At 40.1% G+C, this 14,472-nt stretch overlaps 2 protein-coding genes across 2 annotated transcripts; both read left to right on the forward strand.

Moving 5' to 3' along the window:
- The first annotated feature begins 618 nt into the window (after nucleotides 1–618).
- LOC130503846 (uncharacterized) lies at nucleotides 619–2,129 on the forward strand. Its single transcript, XM_056998409.1, has 2 exons — nucleotides 619–1,095; nucleotides 1,216–2,129. Exon 2 carries the CDS (start codon nucleotides 1,221–1,223, stop codon nucleotides 2,127–2,129), a length of 909 nt encoding a protein of 302 aa, XP_056854389.1. The 5' UTR covers nucleotides 619–1,095; nucleotides 1,216–1,220.
- Nucleotides 2,130–7,299: 5,170 nt separating this feature from the next.
- On the forward strand, nucleotides 7,300–9,996 carry LOC130503845 (uncharacterized). The gene is made up of 2 exons (XM_056998408.1): nucleotides 7,300–7,408; nucleotides 7,982–9,996. Exon 2 carries the CDS (start codon nucleotides 8,091–8,093, stop codon nucleotides 9,696–9,698), a length of 1,608 nt encoding a protein of 535 aa, XP_056854388.1. The 5' UTR covers nucleotides 7,300–7,408; nucleotides 7,982–8,090; the 3' UTR covers nucleotides 9,699–9,996.
- Nucleotides 9,997–14,472: the final 4,476 nt, after the last annotated feature.

A 14,472-nucleotide genomic window follows, 5' to 3' on the forward strand; every position in this document is an offset into this window, starting at 1 on the left:
TTCATCCTGGTTTGATAAGAAGCATGAAGATATTGCCATATGTCCGAACAGGCTAATCTGGAATTGATATGATTCTGGATAGCACAAGGAAATGGAATCATGAGCCTGATCATGAAGAGCTTGTAGCTGAGGATGCAACATCGAAGATTGCTTGGAAACAAGAAGAATACAATTTTCTTGGCTGAAGCTTGATCATCCAAGACACCTTAACCATCATTCAAGCTACTCCACCTTCAAGCTGATCAACATCTAGGCAAGTAGCTTGTGTGTGCTCTTTTCCTAACCTTTGGTTTTGTCCCACTGGGTTTTCCAATGGAAGGTTTTTAACGAGGCCACAAGTCTACTTCTCCGATCTCCTAGATGATTGATCTTGGTCTGTCCACATGAAGACCTTATGTTATTTTTATATCTAAGTTTTTATGTTATTTTCTTTAGTTTTCGAAAACATTTAAACTTGGTCTTTGTTTAGTCTCCAAGGGAGCATGTTCCCTTTATTTATTTTTTCTAGTTTCGAGACCTTGTGCATGTACAAGGCCTCTCCTTTATAAGGTGGTCGTGGCCCCCTTGTATCATCATCCATCTTTTTATCAAAAACCTTTGTTTTCTCTTTTCTTCTTGCTTGTCGAGTAGATTGAGTGTTGGTGTGTAATATCCAACTTCTGGTGTGTAATATCCAGAGCCCAAGGATCTCTTCTTCGGTGTGTCATATCCGGATTAGATATCTAGGAGTATCAAGAGATCATCCATCCCTCTTGTGTCACCATTCGATCCACTGCCTTTTTAGAAACTCGAGTCTCTTGATTCGTTTCTGCAAAGGATTATCCCATCTGTTCCAGAGCCTTCCTAGGATCTTGTCAAGTGGTATCAGAGCATCTCTGGAAGGGAAGTGTTCATCTTTCAATCTGATTTTCGTTTTCACTGTTCATGTATTTTGCAGAAAAAAAAATAAAAATTCAGATCTGTGTTTTCTTGTGTTAAATCTGTTAGATCTGTTCATATTCTTGATTAGTTTGATCAGATCTGTGATATTAAAATCGAAATCTCTTAAATCAAGGTTCTTTGATCTGATTTATGTGTTTAGACTCTTCTGAGAAAGTAATCAATTTGAATCTGATCTGATAAGAGTTCAATTTCGTTTTTGTTTGATCTGTTCTGAAATTCTTTGTTCTCATTTGTGTGAACTGCTTACTGGCTTTGTTCTCTCTTGTGTTTCAGGTACCATGGCAGGAGATCAGAAAGGACAACTCACTACAGATGAAAAGCTCTTACTGAAGGCTATGAATGCTCAACTGCAGCAAAACATGAAGCCCAGCCTTGATAAATTTCGACAGGAGTTTAGACAGGCACTTCAACAAGCTACTGGTCCCAATCTTGAGTCTAGAAGCAGTGAGAGGAGACAGAGACGTGGGTATGAAGGCAGAAGCAATCACAGAGATAATTTTGCTGATCAAAAGCTGAAAATTCCTCCTTTCTATGGTGATGCTGATCCTGCTATATATGTGGAGTGGGAAGAGAAGCTGGAGTTGATTTTCAGTAGTCAAAACTATGCTGAAAGAAAGAAGGTGCAACTGGCTACTGATGAGTTTTATGGTTATGCTTCAAGCTGGTGGAATAAATTGAGAAAGTCCAGAAGACTTGATGGAAAAGAACCAGTGGAAACATGGCTTAAGCTGAGCTCTTTGATGCGTAGAGAGTATGTTCCAAGACAGTACTACAAAGAAGTACTTCAAAGGCAGAAAAGAACAAGAAAAGAAGAAACCAAGATGGCTGATTATGAGAAAGAAATCAGCAGCCTTGTTAAGGAGATTCTTAAGACCATCAAGCCCTTAGACAAGCTGAAGAAGCTCCCAAAGAATCAAGAACCAGTTACTACTGTCTCAGAACTCAATGATGCAGAATCAGACTCAGCTGCCCCATTTCAAGAAGCTCAAACCGAAACATCTTTGGTAAAAGGAAAGTTTGAAAAAGGACAAGAGTTTTCTCTGTTCTTATCTCAGTCTGAATTTAATTTTAATAATTCCTTTGATGAACTAACTTGTCTTGAACCGGTGCAACCGAGTAGAATTGTTTCAGTGTCACAGGTTGCAAAAGAAGACTCAGCAGAGAAAGAACCAGAACTGAGATTTTAGAGAATATAAAGTGTATTGAGAGATTAGTGTAAGATTAGATGAGAACAGAAGAGATTAAGAGAGATTTGAGAGAGTTTGTATTCTCAGATTCAATAGTAACCCGAGAGAGAGAGATGTAATAGTAACATTGCAAAGAGAGAAAGAGACTCAAAATGTATATATTGTGATTAATGAGAGGAGTTTCAAATATATACAAGAGGTTAAGAAAGGTTTGCGCAAACACTAAACTATTACAAGCATGTGAAGTCAATGGCAAGGTGATCCATACTTGGCTGAGAATGCTCACACGCCAAGGCTCACTTTACAGCCTGTCATGGACTGGCTAAAGCAACATTATCTTCAAAAGGTCGACTCTTCCCTCTTGGTTAGATCACTGTGCTCAGCCTCTTCTTCCTTTAGTGTTTCACACATTGCTTTCCTCACTGGTTTTACCTCAAACCCATTTACCATGCAGTAACTTTATTTTTACTGCATGGTAACTTTTCTCAAGTATATTTTCTTCTTCTCTCCTCTTCATAATCACAATGCTTCTCATCTCTACTCACCACATTTCAACACTCCCCCTCAAGCTAGACCATGTGGAACAAGTCGAGCTTGGAAGGACCATGAGATCTTCCTCATTAAAAACCTCATCAAAGAAAACCCATTGGGACAAACCTTTGATGAGGGAAAAAGAGTAAAGACCTCATGATCAGGGGACTAGTGAATGGGTGTAAGATCAATGAGTCCTAACCTGATGTGTATGGACTCCATTGTCTTTTGTCTTGCTGCCTTGGTGAATACATCTGCCAACTGATCTTCACTTCTAGTGTAACATGGCAAGATCACTCCCAAGACTATCATCTGCCTTACCTTGTGACAATCAACCTCAATGTGTTTTGTCCTTTCATGGAACACAGAGTTAGTAGCAATGTGTATGGCGGCTTGATTGTCACAATGCATGGTCATTGGAGTTGCTTGCTCAATCTCCAAGTGCTTCAGAATCCCTTTGATCCATACCAACTCATTGGTAAGTTTCAGCATAGCTCTATACTCGGCTTCAGCACTCGAACATGAGACCACCTTCTGCTTCTTGCTCTTCCAAGTAACCATGTTTCCTCCAATGAAGGTACAATACCCAGTTGTAGACTTCCTATCATTCCTATCACCAGCCCAATCAGCATCACAATAACCAACTACTTCAGTACTCTTGTTGCATCCCATCCATACTCCTAACCCTTGAGTTCCATTGAGATACATGAGCACTCTCTCCACCATTCTCCAATGGTGCTCCTTTGGTTGTTGCATATGCTGGCTGACTTGATTCACTGCAAAGCATATGTCTGGCCGAGTGATAGTAAGGTAGATCAGCTTCCCCATAAGCTTCCTATACAACTTGGGATCATGAAATGGCTTGCTATCTTCCATCTCCCCCTCTCTTGGAATCTTGTACCCATCTTCCATGGGCATCTTTGCTGTCTTTCCTCCATAAGCACCTGCATCTTTCAAAAGATCAAGTGCATATTTTCTTTGAGATATGAATAATCCTTCCTTAGACCTGCATAACTCAATCCCAAGAAAATATTTCATCTCTCCCAAGTCTTTTATGTCAAAGACAGACTTGAGATGCTCCTTGGTTTCTTGTATACCTGTTTTATCAGAACCAGTGATGATAATATCATCAACATATACAAGAATAACAATGATACCTCCTGGTGTAACCAAGGTGAAGAGTGTGTGATCCAACTCACACTTTCTGAATCCTTTACCATTCAGAGTGGTGCTGAGCTTGTGATACCAAGCCCTTGGTGATTGCTTCAACCCATAGATAGCTTTCTTCAGTCTTAACACATTTCCTGGTTTTACCATCCCTTCCATTCCTGGTGGTGGTAACATGTAGACTTCATCTTCAAGCTCCCCCTGAAGAAAGGCATTCTTCACATCCATTTGCCATAGATCCCACTCAAGATTGACAGCAAGTGATAGCACTACTCTGATAGTATGAAGCTTGGCGACTGGAGCAAATGTGTCTATGTAATCCTCACCATAGGTTTGTGTAAAACCTCTTGCCACCAGTCTAGTCTTCCTCCTATCTATCTTACCATTAGGTAGATACTTTATGGTAAAGATCCATTTGCATGATACTGCCCTCTTCCCTTTAGGTAACTTGCTTTCATACCATGTATCATTCTTGATCATGGCATCTGCCTCAGCATTGACTGAATCCCTCCACTCTTGAATCAACATTGCTTCTTCATAGCTTCTTGGCACATAGCTCTCATCTAAGCTTACTTGAAAGGCACAATGTTCTTCCGGGAACTCAGCAAAAGAACACACAGCTTGAGAGGGATGCTCCACAGCCTGGGCATTGTAGTACACTCTTGTGTTTACCCAGTTGGAAGCATCTCTTCTCACCCGTGTGCTTCTTCTCAAAGGAACTGCTACTTGTTCCTCACTAGCTTCTTCTTCTTGTATCTGAACTGGTTCTCCAGCTTCCTGATCTCTTCTTGCTGAATCCTCTCCACTTTGGTCAGGAGAATCAGAGCTTTGTTCTTCTAGACCTTCAGCACCAATGCCTTGATCTTCTTGACTTCTTGCTTCTGATTCACTTCCCCCCTCATGATCAAAGTGGGATGGTTCTTCAGCAGTAACTGGTGTAGGTTCTTGTTGCCTACTCTGATCCTGGGATACTCCAATGCCAAGACCCTCAAAAATGTGTCTCAAGCTAGCAGCTCTGTCTGATGGTTGGGATAGATCCTCTAGTTCTTCCCAATTCTTCCCATCATAATACCCTTGCTCCTCCATAAACTTGACATCCCGAGACACCAAGACTCTTCTAGCATCAGGATCAAAGCATTTGTATCCTTTCTGACTAGTTGAGTAACCAATAAGCATAGCCTTGGTGCTCCTATGTTCTAGTTTGTTTCTTAGCTCCCCGGGTACCAATACATAGCACACACACCCAAATGTCCTCAGATGATCCAGGCTTGGTTTACTCTTGTTGAGAACCTCAAAAGGAGATTGATCTTGAAGTATTCTGGTTGGCATCCTGTTGATCAGATAACAAGCAGATATAACAGCATCACTCCAATACCTCTTTGGAACACTCTTGTGGAACATTAGTGACCGAGCCACCTCCATGAGGTGCCTGTTCTTCCTTTCAGCTACACCATTCTGTTGTGGTGTATAAGGGCAGCTAGTTTGGTGTAATATCCCATGATGAGCTAGGTGATCTCGAAATGCATGGCTTGTATACTCTCCACCATTATCAGACCTGAAAATCTTAATCTTGGCATGATAATGGTTAGTTACATAGCTTTGAAAATTTTTAAAAGCATCAAGAACCCTATCCTTTGATTTAATGAGTGTTAACCAGGTGTATTTGGATTTTTCATCAATGAAGGTGACATAATATCTATAACCATCACGAGAATAACAAGGAGCAGTCCAAACATCAGAGTGAATCAAATCAAAACAACTTTCATAGATAGTAGAAGATCTTTGAAACACAGTCTTACAATGTTTACCCAAAATACATGCCTCACACTCCTTATTCTTAAACATGACACCTGGTAACATAATGCTTAAAGCCCTATCATGAGGATGACCTAGTCTAGCATGCCACAATGCATCCTTACTGAGGGAAGAAACAGAATTAAAAGAAACAAAAGAACTAGAAATGGGATCAAGGTCTTCCAGCATATAAAGGTCTCCTTTGGTAGCTCCTTGCCCAATCAACTTACTGCTTTTAATATCCTGAAACTTCACATCATTAGGACTAAAGATAACATTGCATTGAAGATCATTAGTGCATCTTTTCACAGATAAAAGATTTGAAGTGAACTCAGGCATGAAAAATGCTTTAGAATCCTTACTAAACAATTTCAGTTTACCAATGCCTCTAATAGGGATCCGATCACCATTGGCAATCATAACATGGCCATGAGCAGGTTCAATGTCTTTTATCAACTTAACATCACTAATCATGTGATGAGATGCACCAGAATCAATGATCAATGGTTTATGCACATTACTAGCAACATTAGTCCTAGATGATTCATTTCCTTTCATGATGCTTCCTAGCAGTCCTAATATCTTATCAGAGACATCAGGCATAGTAATAGGCAATGTATGAGCAGCATAAGAGTAACCAAGAGTATGGTTATTTTTGTTACCAGACTCCTTGAGGGCTCGGATGAGTGATGCAATGTCAGCCTTAGTGATCAACTCCTGGTCCAATCCCTTGCCACTTAGCTGATGAGAAGCCATAGCTCTTCCTTCACTTTCACCCACATTCACAGTTGGACCAGCCCCGGATGAACTAGCACCAGATGCTTCAGTAGAAAGGTTTGCCTTGGCTACTCTATCCTTGTTGAACTTGCTTGGCTTCAGGTGGGGGTGGAGTAACCAACACTGATTCTTCTTGTGACCCGACTTCTTGCAATGCTCACAGTTCCCTTCATACTTCTCATACTTCTTGCCATTATATGCAGCCTTGTTTGCTTGCATCTCCTCGGCCTGATGAGCCATGGTAAGATCACCCTTTCCTCCAAAGAGACCAAGAGATCCCTCCTCTTTCTGAAGTTGTGCACACACTTCCTCCATGCTTGGGAGAGTAGGCGACCTTAAGATATGCTTAATGACATCTTTGTAGCAAGGATCAAGTGTCATCAATAGCCCAAACACCTGATCTTGTTCTCTTCTCTCCATGAGAGCCGACATGTCAGTGGTGTTGGGTCTCAAGCTTTCAAGCTCGGACCATAAGGATCCAAACTTTCCCATGTGTTTGGTGAGTTCCCCTCCATCTTGCTTCATGGAGTTAATGGCTCTCTTCAACTCAAACACGCGGCTTATGTTGGAAACATTCCCAAAAGTCTTCATGAGAGTGTCCCATAGATGTTTGGGAGTCTCACAGTAGCTGTAGGCTTCAAGTAGGGGTATCTCTAGAGATCCTTGCAGCACGGAAAGCACCATCAAGTCCTCCTGGATCCACTTCTTCTTCTCCTCAGCATCCGTGAGAGCTTTTACCTTCCCATCTTCTTCAGTTTGTTTTGCCACTGGCTCGGGTTCATCATCAGTGATGTGACTCCATAGCCCTAGCCTTCCAATGGCGGTTTTCACCAACCTAGACCACAAGAGATAGTTTGAACCTCCCTTGAGTTGAACCGGAACTGTAACTAGCTTGCTGAATTTAATTTTAATAATTCCTTTGATGAACTAACTTGTCTTGAACCGGTGCAACCGAGTAGAATTGTTTCAGTGTCACAGGTTGCAAAAGAAGACTCAGCAGAGAAAGAACCAGAACTGAGATTTTAGAGAATATAAAGTGTATTGAGAGATTAGTGTAAGATTAGATGAGAACAGAAGAGATTAAGAGAGATTTGAGAGAGTTTGTATTCTCAGATTCAATAGTAACCCGAGAGAGAGAGATGTAATAGTAACATTGCAAAGAGAGAAAGAGACTCAAAATGTATATATTGTGATTAATGAGAGGAGTTTCAAATATATACAAGAGGTTAAGAAAGGTTTGCGCAAACACTAAACTATTACAAGCATGTGAAGTCAATGGCAAGGTGATCCATACTTGGCTGAGAATGCTCACACGCCAAGGCTCACTTTACAGCCTGTCATGGACTGGCTAAAGCAACATTATCTTCAAACGGTCGACTCTTCCCTCTTGGTTAGATCACTGTGCTCAGCCTCTTCTTCCTTTAGTGTTTCACACATTGCTTTCCTCACTGGTTTTACCTCAAACCCATTTACCATGCAGTAACTTTATTTTTACTGCATGGTAACTTTTCTCAAGTATATTTTCTTCTTCTCTCCTCTTCATAATCACAATGCTTCTCATCTCTACTCACCACATTTCAACAAGAACAAGCAACACAAGGAGAAGAGTTGGAACAGCTGAACATCTTGCAGTCTGAAACATCTCCTGAATCCTTGTCTTATGACCTGCAAGAGCACTGTAAGAAGGTTAATATGGTTGTCTCTGTTCCTGAAATGTTTGTTAAAGTGAGCACTGAAGATATAAAACGTTTTGGTCTTGACAAAATAAAAGATTTTTGTGTTTCAAAATCTGTTTTTGATAACATGTCTAAATCTTTTAAGGAACTTAAACCAGAAAACCTCTTTGATCAAAAACGTTTTCAAACTGATAATAACCATCTTTCTGGTCATGTTTTGAGTCTTGATCATTTTATGAAGCATAGCAAAAGTTTTGATCACTATGAAAAGGTTTTTGAGCCTGATTTGAAACAATCTGATTTCTGTTTTAAGCCTTATGATTTATTTGCTAGAACTGAAGATAAGAGTTTTGTTGAGAACTTTCCTAGGCATGATCTGCTCACTGATGATTTTCTTGCATCTACTTGTCTCTTGAAAGAACCTAGGAAGTTTCAGGAACCGAAATTGCATCAATCTGATATTAGATTCAAAATTTTGAAGTCTGCTAATATCTCTGAGTTTGAACTTGACTGTTTGTGTGCTGAAAATGTTTCTAAACGTGTGGGATTGTTCTTTGATGATATTCTAGTGTATAACACTTTCTTTGATAAACCTGCTGCACAATTGAAACTAGAGATCATTGATTCTAAATGTGTGAACTTGATCCTTGATGATATTTGGGTCTGTAATATTTTCTTTGATATGCATAATAGATGGAGGAATCACACTGTTTTGTGTTTTGGAGATATTCTTGTCTACAATAGTTTCTTTGACATGATAACCCACTTGACTTGTCCAAAAGAAGCTGAGAAAGGTACATGTGAAAAGAGGGTCTATAAGGATCAGAGTACCAGTGATGAGTCCTTGGCTAAGTTGGAGATGCAACAAGAAAACTTTGAAAGCTGTATAGCCGCCAGATTTGACATAGGAGCAGTCCAAGGATCATATCTAAACAACCACAAAGAATTAATCAGCAAACTCGACTGCCATGGAAACTTAACTCATCAGGGTCTCACGTCGAATTGGAATCATGTCCAAAGCTTCTCAGGTAAAAGAGTTATGGGTTCTACAAGTCGGGTTATTCTGTGTGTGCTTTGTTTGAACTTTTCTGAGTTTAGAACATCTCAATCCTATCTATGGCGACCAGGTGAGCATGCTAAGGTAAGTGATCATATTTTCAGTAATTCTTTTATTATTGATTACACAGATATGATGCACTTGTTTTTGTCAAAAGAGCTATGTGCAGATTATAAGGAAGCTTGGAAGCAATCAAGGAGAAAGAACAAGCATGAGGAAGACAAGCGGTTCAAACCAACTGATCTGGATCAGGAGAAATACCCAGACGTCCATGGCTTTATCCTCATTAAAGTAGCACCTCCAGATGCAGCAGACAAGCCAAGACCGAGCAGAGACAAATTTGGGATAAGGTTATTACTCTTTGATAAATTTCCATGTGCTAACTTGCTCTGTTTTGATGTATCAGGTAAAACAGATTTGAGGACAAATCTATTTCAAGAGGGAGGGGATGATATGATTCTGGATAGCACAAGGAAATGGAATCATGAGCCTGATCATGAAGAGCTAGCTGAGGATGCAACATCGAAGATTGCTTGGAAACAAGAAGAATACAATTTTCTTGGCTGAAGCTTGATCATCCAAGACACCTTAACCATCATTCAAGCTACTCCACCTTCAAGCTGATCAACATCTAGGCAAGTAGCTTGTGTGTGCTCTTTTCCTAACCTTTGGTTTTGTCCCACTGGGTTTTCCAAAGGAAGGTTTTTAACGAGGCCACAAGTCTACTTCTCCTATCTCCTAGATGATTGATCTTGGTCTGTCCACATGAAGACCTTATGTTATTTTTATATCTAAGTTTTTATGTTATTTTCTTTTGTTTTCGAAAACATTTAAACTTGGTCTTTGTTTAGTCTCCAAGGGAGCATGTTCCCTTTATTTATTTTTTCTAGTTTCGAGACCTTGTGCATGTACAAGGCCTCTCCTTTATAAGGTGGTCGTGGCCCCCTTGTATCATCATCCATCTTTTTATCAAAAACCTTTGTTTTCTCTTTTCTTCTTGCTTGTCGAGTAGATTGAGTGTTGGTGTGTAATATCCAACTTCTGGTGTGTAATATCCAGAGCCCAAGGATCTCTTCTTCGGTGTGTCATATCCGGATTAGATATCTAGGAGTATCAAGAGATCATCCATCCCTCTTGTGTCACCATTCGATCCACTGCCTTTTTAGAAACTCGAGTCTCTTGATTCGTTTCTGCAAAGGATTATCCCATCTGTTCCAGAGCCTTCCTAGGATCTTGTCAGGAATCATCTGGGAAGAAAGTGGGATATCTTCTTACTCACAACTCCTATGAGATTTATTCAACTTCCTGGTTATTCTCCACTGATTAGTGGTTCCAAATATAGCTTCTTAGATTGTGGTTTATCCTGGAATTGATAAGAATCATGAACATAATGGCATATGTCCGAACAGGCTAATCTGTAATCATCTGGATAGAAGGTGGGATATCTTGTTGCCCACAACACTTATGAGATTTATTCAACTTCCTGCTTATTCTCCACTGATTATTGGTTCCAAATAAAGCTTCTTAGATCGTGGTTCATACTGGTTTGATAAGAATCATGAAGCTATTGCCATATGTCCGAACAGGCTAATTTGGAATCATCTGGATAGAAAGTGGATATCTTCTTCCTCACAACTCCTATGAGATTTATTCAACTTCCTGGTTATTCTTCACTGATTAGTGGTTCCAAATAAAGCTTCTTAGATCGTGGTTCATCCTGGTTTGATAAGAATCATGAAGATAATGGCATATGTCCGAACAGGCTAATCTGTAATCATCTGGATAGAAGGTGGGATATCTTGTTGCTCACAACACTTATAAGATTTATTCAACTTCCTGGTTATTCTCCACTGATTAGTGGTTCCAAATAAAGCTTCTTAGATCGTGGTTCATCCTGGGTTTGATAAGAATCATGAAGATAATGGCATATGTCCGAACAGGCTAATTTGGAATTCATCTGGATAGAAAGGGGATATCTTCTTACTCACAACTCCTATGAGATTTTATTCTACTTCCTGGTTATTCTCCACTGATTAGTGGTTCCAAATAAAGCTTCTTAGATCATTGTTCATCCTGGTTTGATAAGAATCATGAAGATATGGCTATGTCCGAACAGGCTAATCTGTAATCATCTGGATAGAAGGTGGGATATCTTGTTGCCCACAACACTTATGAGATTTATTCAACTTCCTGCTTATTCTCCACTGATTAGTGGTTCCAAATAAAGCTTCTTAGATCGTGGTTCATACTGGTTTGATAAGAATCATGAAGCTATTGCCATATGTCCGAACAGGCTAATTTGGAATCATCTGGATAGAAAGTGGGATATCTTCTTCCTCACAACTCCTATGAGATTTATTCAACTTCCTGGTTATTCTTCACTGATTAGTGGTTCCAAATAAAGCTTCTTAGATCGTGGTTCATCCTGGTTTGATAAGAATCATGAAGATAATGGCATATGTCCGAACAGGCTAATCTGTAATCATCTGGATAGAAGGTGGGATATCTTGTTGCTCACAACACTTATAAGATTTATTCAACTTCCTGGTTATTCTCCACTGATTAGTGGTTCCAAATAAAGCTTCTAGATCGTGGTTCATCCTGGTTTGATAAGAATCATGAAGATAATGGCATATGTCCGAACAGGCTATTTTGGAATCATCTGGATAGAAAGTGGATATCTTCTTACTCACAACTCCTATGAGATTTATTCTACTTCCTGGTTATTCTCCACTGATTAGTGGTTCCCAATCAAGCTTCTTATATATTGGTTCATCCTGGTTTAATAAGAATCATGAAGATATTGCCATATGTCCGAACAGGCTAATCTGAATCATCTGGATAGAAAGTGGATATCTTCTTACTCACAACTCCTATGAGATTTATTCAACTTCCTGGTTATTCTCCACTGATTAGTGGTTCCAAAATAAAGCTTCTTAGATCGTGGTTCATCCTGGTTTGATAAGAATCATGAAGATAATGGCATATGTCCGAACAGGCTAATCTGGAATCATCTGGATCGAAAGTGGGATATCTTCTTACTCACAACTCCTATGAGATTTATTCAACTTCCTGGTTATTCTCCACTGATTAGTGGTTCAAAATAAAGCTTCTTAGATCGTGGTTCATCCTGGTTTGATAAGAATCATGAAGATAATGGCATATGTCCGAACAGGCTAATCTGTAATCATCTGGATAGAAGGTGGGATATCTTGTTGCTCACAACACTTATGAGATTTATTCAACTTCCTGGTTATTCTCCACTGATTAGTGGTTCCAAATAAAGCTTCTTAGATCGTGGGTTCATCCTGGTTTGATAAGAATCATGAAGATAATGGCATATGTCCGAACAGGCTAATCTGTAATCATCTGATAGAAGGTGGGATATCTTGTTGCTCACAACACTTATAAGATTTATTCAACTTCCTGGTTATTCTCCACTGATTAGTGGTTCCAAATAAAGCTTCTTAGATCGTGGTTCATCCTGGTTTGATAAGAATCATGAAGATAATGGCATATGTCCGAACAGGCTAATTTGGAATCATCTGGATAGAAAGTGGGATATCTTCTTACTCACAACTCCTATGAGATTTATTCTACTTCCTGGTTATTCTCCACTGATTAGTGGTTCCCAATCAAGCTTCTTATATATTGGTTCTGTTGAAATGTGGTGAGAAGAGATGAGGAGTATTGTGATCATGAAGAGAAGATGAGAAGAAAAGTAACTTGAGAAAAGTTACCACACAGTAAAATAAAGTTACTGTGTGGTAACTAAGAGTGGGGTTAATCTAGTGAGTAAAAGAAGATGTGTGACACTGAAGGAAGAAGAGTATTAGCACAGTGACTCCTAGAGAAGAAAGGAGTCGACCGTTGGAGTGATATGGTCGCACAAACCAGGCTGGAACAGGCTGTAAAGGTGCATGAGCATGTGAGCATTCACAGCCAAGTATTAAGCTTCTTCTTTTTGACTACACATGCTTGTAATAGTGGTTTACTTGTCGAAAACCCTCTCTTACTCTCTACTATATATTTGTAATCACTTCTCTTAATGAAATCAACACTTTGGAGCCTCTTTCTCTCTAAGATCAAACATGATACTATTTGAGCACTATTAGATCTAGAAACTCTTTTCTCCTATTCTCTCTCTGATTCTCTCATTATCTCTCTTAATCTCTTATCATTCTCTTAATACCTACTCTATTCTCTAAAATCATATGGTATCAGAGCCAGGTTGGCTTTGGTATTAAGAGATTTCATCCGAGTCTCTCTTGTGTTCTTGCTACTCTTCAAACTGTTCTTTGTGTTCTTGCGGTTTGTTCTTGATTCTACCTGTTCTACTTGCTTGAGATACTTTGTTCTTGAGTTGTTGAGGCGTGTGGAGTCTACTTACTGTCAAAGATTGAAGCTTTGTGGTGTGGCGAGTCTGAACAAGAGAAGATGGAAGGTGGAAGCTAGTTACAGTTCCAGTTCAGTTAAAAGGAGGTGGAAATTACTTGTTGTGGTCTCGGCTTGTGAAGACTGCTGTGGGGAGGTTAGGGCTTTGGAACCACATCACTGATGATGGTCCAGAACCAGTGACCAAAGAAACCAAGGAAGGTGAAGATGCAAAGGAGCTTGCGGTTATTGCGGCTAAGAAGTGGATTCAAGAGGACCTCATGGGTGTTGGCGATTCTTCAAGCTTCTCTTGAGGTTCCTATCCTAGAGAGTTACAGCTACTGTGAGACTCCTAAGCACTTATGGGAGACTCTCCAAAAGACATTTGGGACATCTCCAACTTAAGCCGAGTCTTTGAGCTAAAGAGAACCATAAACACTCTTGCTCAAGGAGATGTGGAGCTTACTACACACATGGGAAAGTTCAAGTCAATGTGGACTGAACTTGAGAGCTTGAGGCCGAACACTACTGATGAGGGAGACCCTTATGGAAAGGAGGGAACAAGATCAGGTGTTTGGTTTGCTAATGACTCTCAATCCGAGCTACAAGGATGTGATCAAGCATATCTTAAGGTCACAGAAGCTGCCATCCATGGAGGAGGTTATGTCTCAACTTCAGAAGGAGGAAGGATCACTTGGCTTGTTTGGAGGGAAAGGGTGAACTCACCATTGCTCATCAAGCTGAGGAGATACAAGCAAACAAAGCCGGGTACAAAGTGGAGAAAGGTTTGGAGGGAGTTGTGATCACTGCAAGCGACAGGGTCATAGAAGAAGCATCAGTGCTGGATTCTTCATCCTCACCTGAAGCCTACCAAGTTCAACCGAGACAGAGAAGCAAAGGCCCACCTTTCTGCTGAAGCAAGTGGAGCTGGATCATCCGGAACCACACCCACATGCTCAAGCGGGTG

The sequence above is a fragment of the Raphanus sativus genome, unplaced genomic scaffold (genome assembly GCF_000801105.2).
Source record: "Raphanus sativus cultivar WK10039 unplaced genomic scaffold, ASM80110v3 Scaffold1174, whole genome shotgun sequence".
NCBI classification, from domain to species: Eukaryota; Viridiplantae; Streptophyta; class Magnoliopsida; order Brassicales; family Brassicaceae; genus Raphanus; species Raphanus sativus.

Coding starts and splice junctions, on each gene's coding strand:
- LOC130503846 (XM_056998409.1), top strand. CDS start 1,221: ATGGCAGGAGATCAGAAAGGACAACTCACTACAGATGAAAAGCTCTTA.
- LOC130503845 (XM_056998408.1), top strand. CDS start 8,091: ATGGTTGTCTCTGTTCCTGAAATGTTTGTTAAAGTGAGCACTGAAGAT.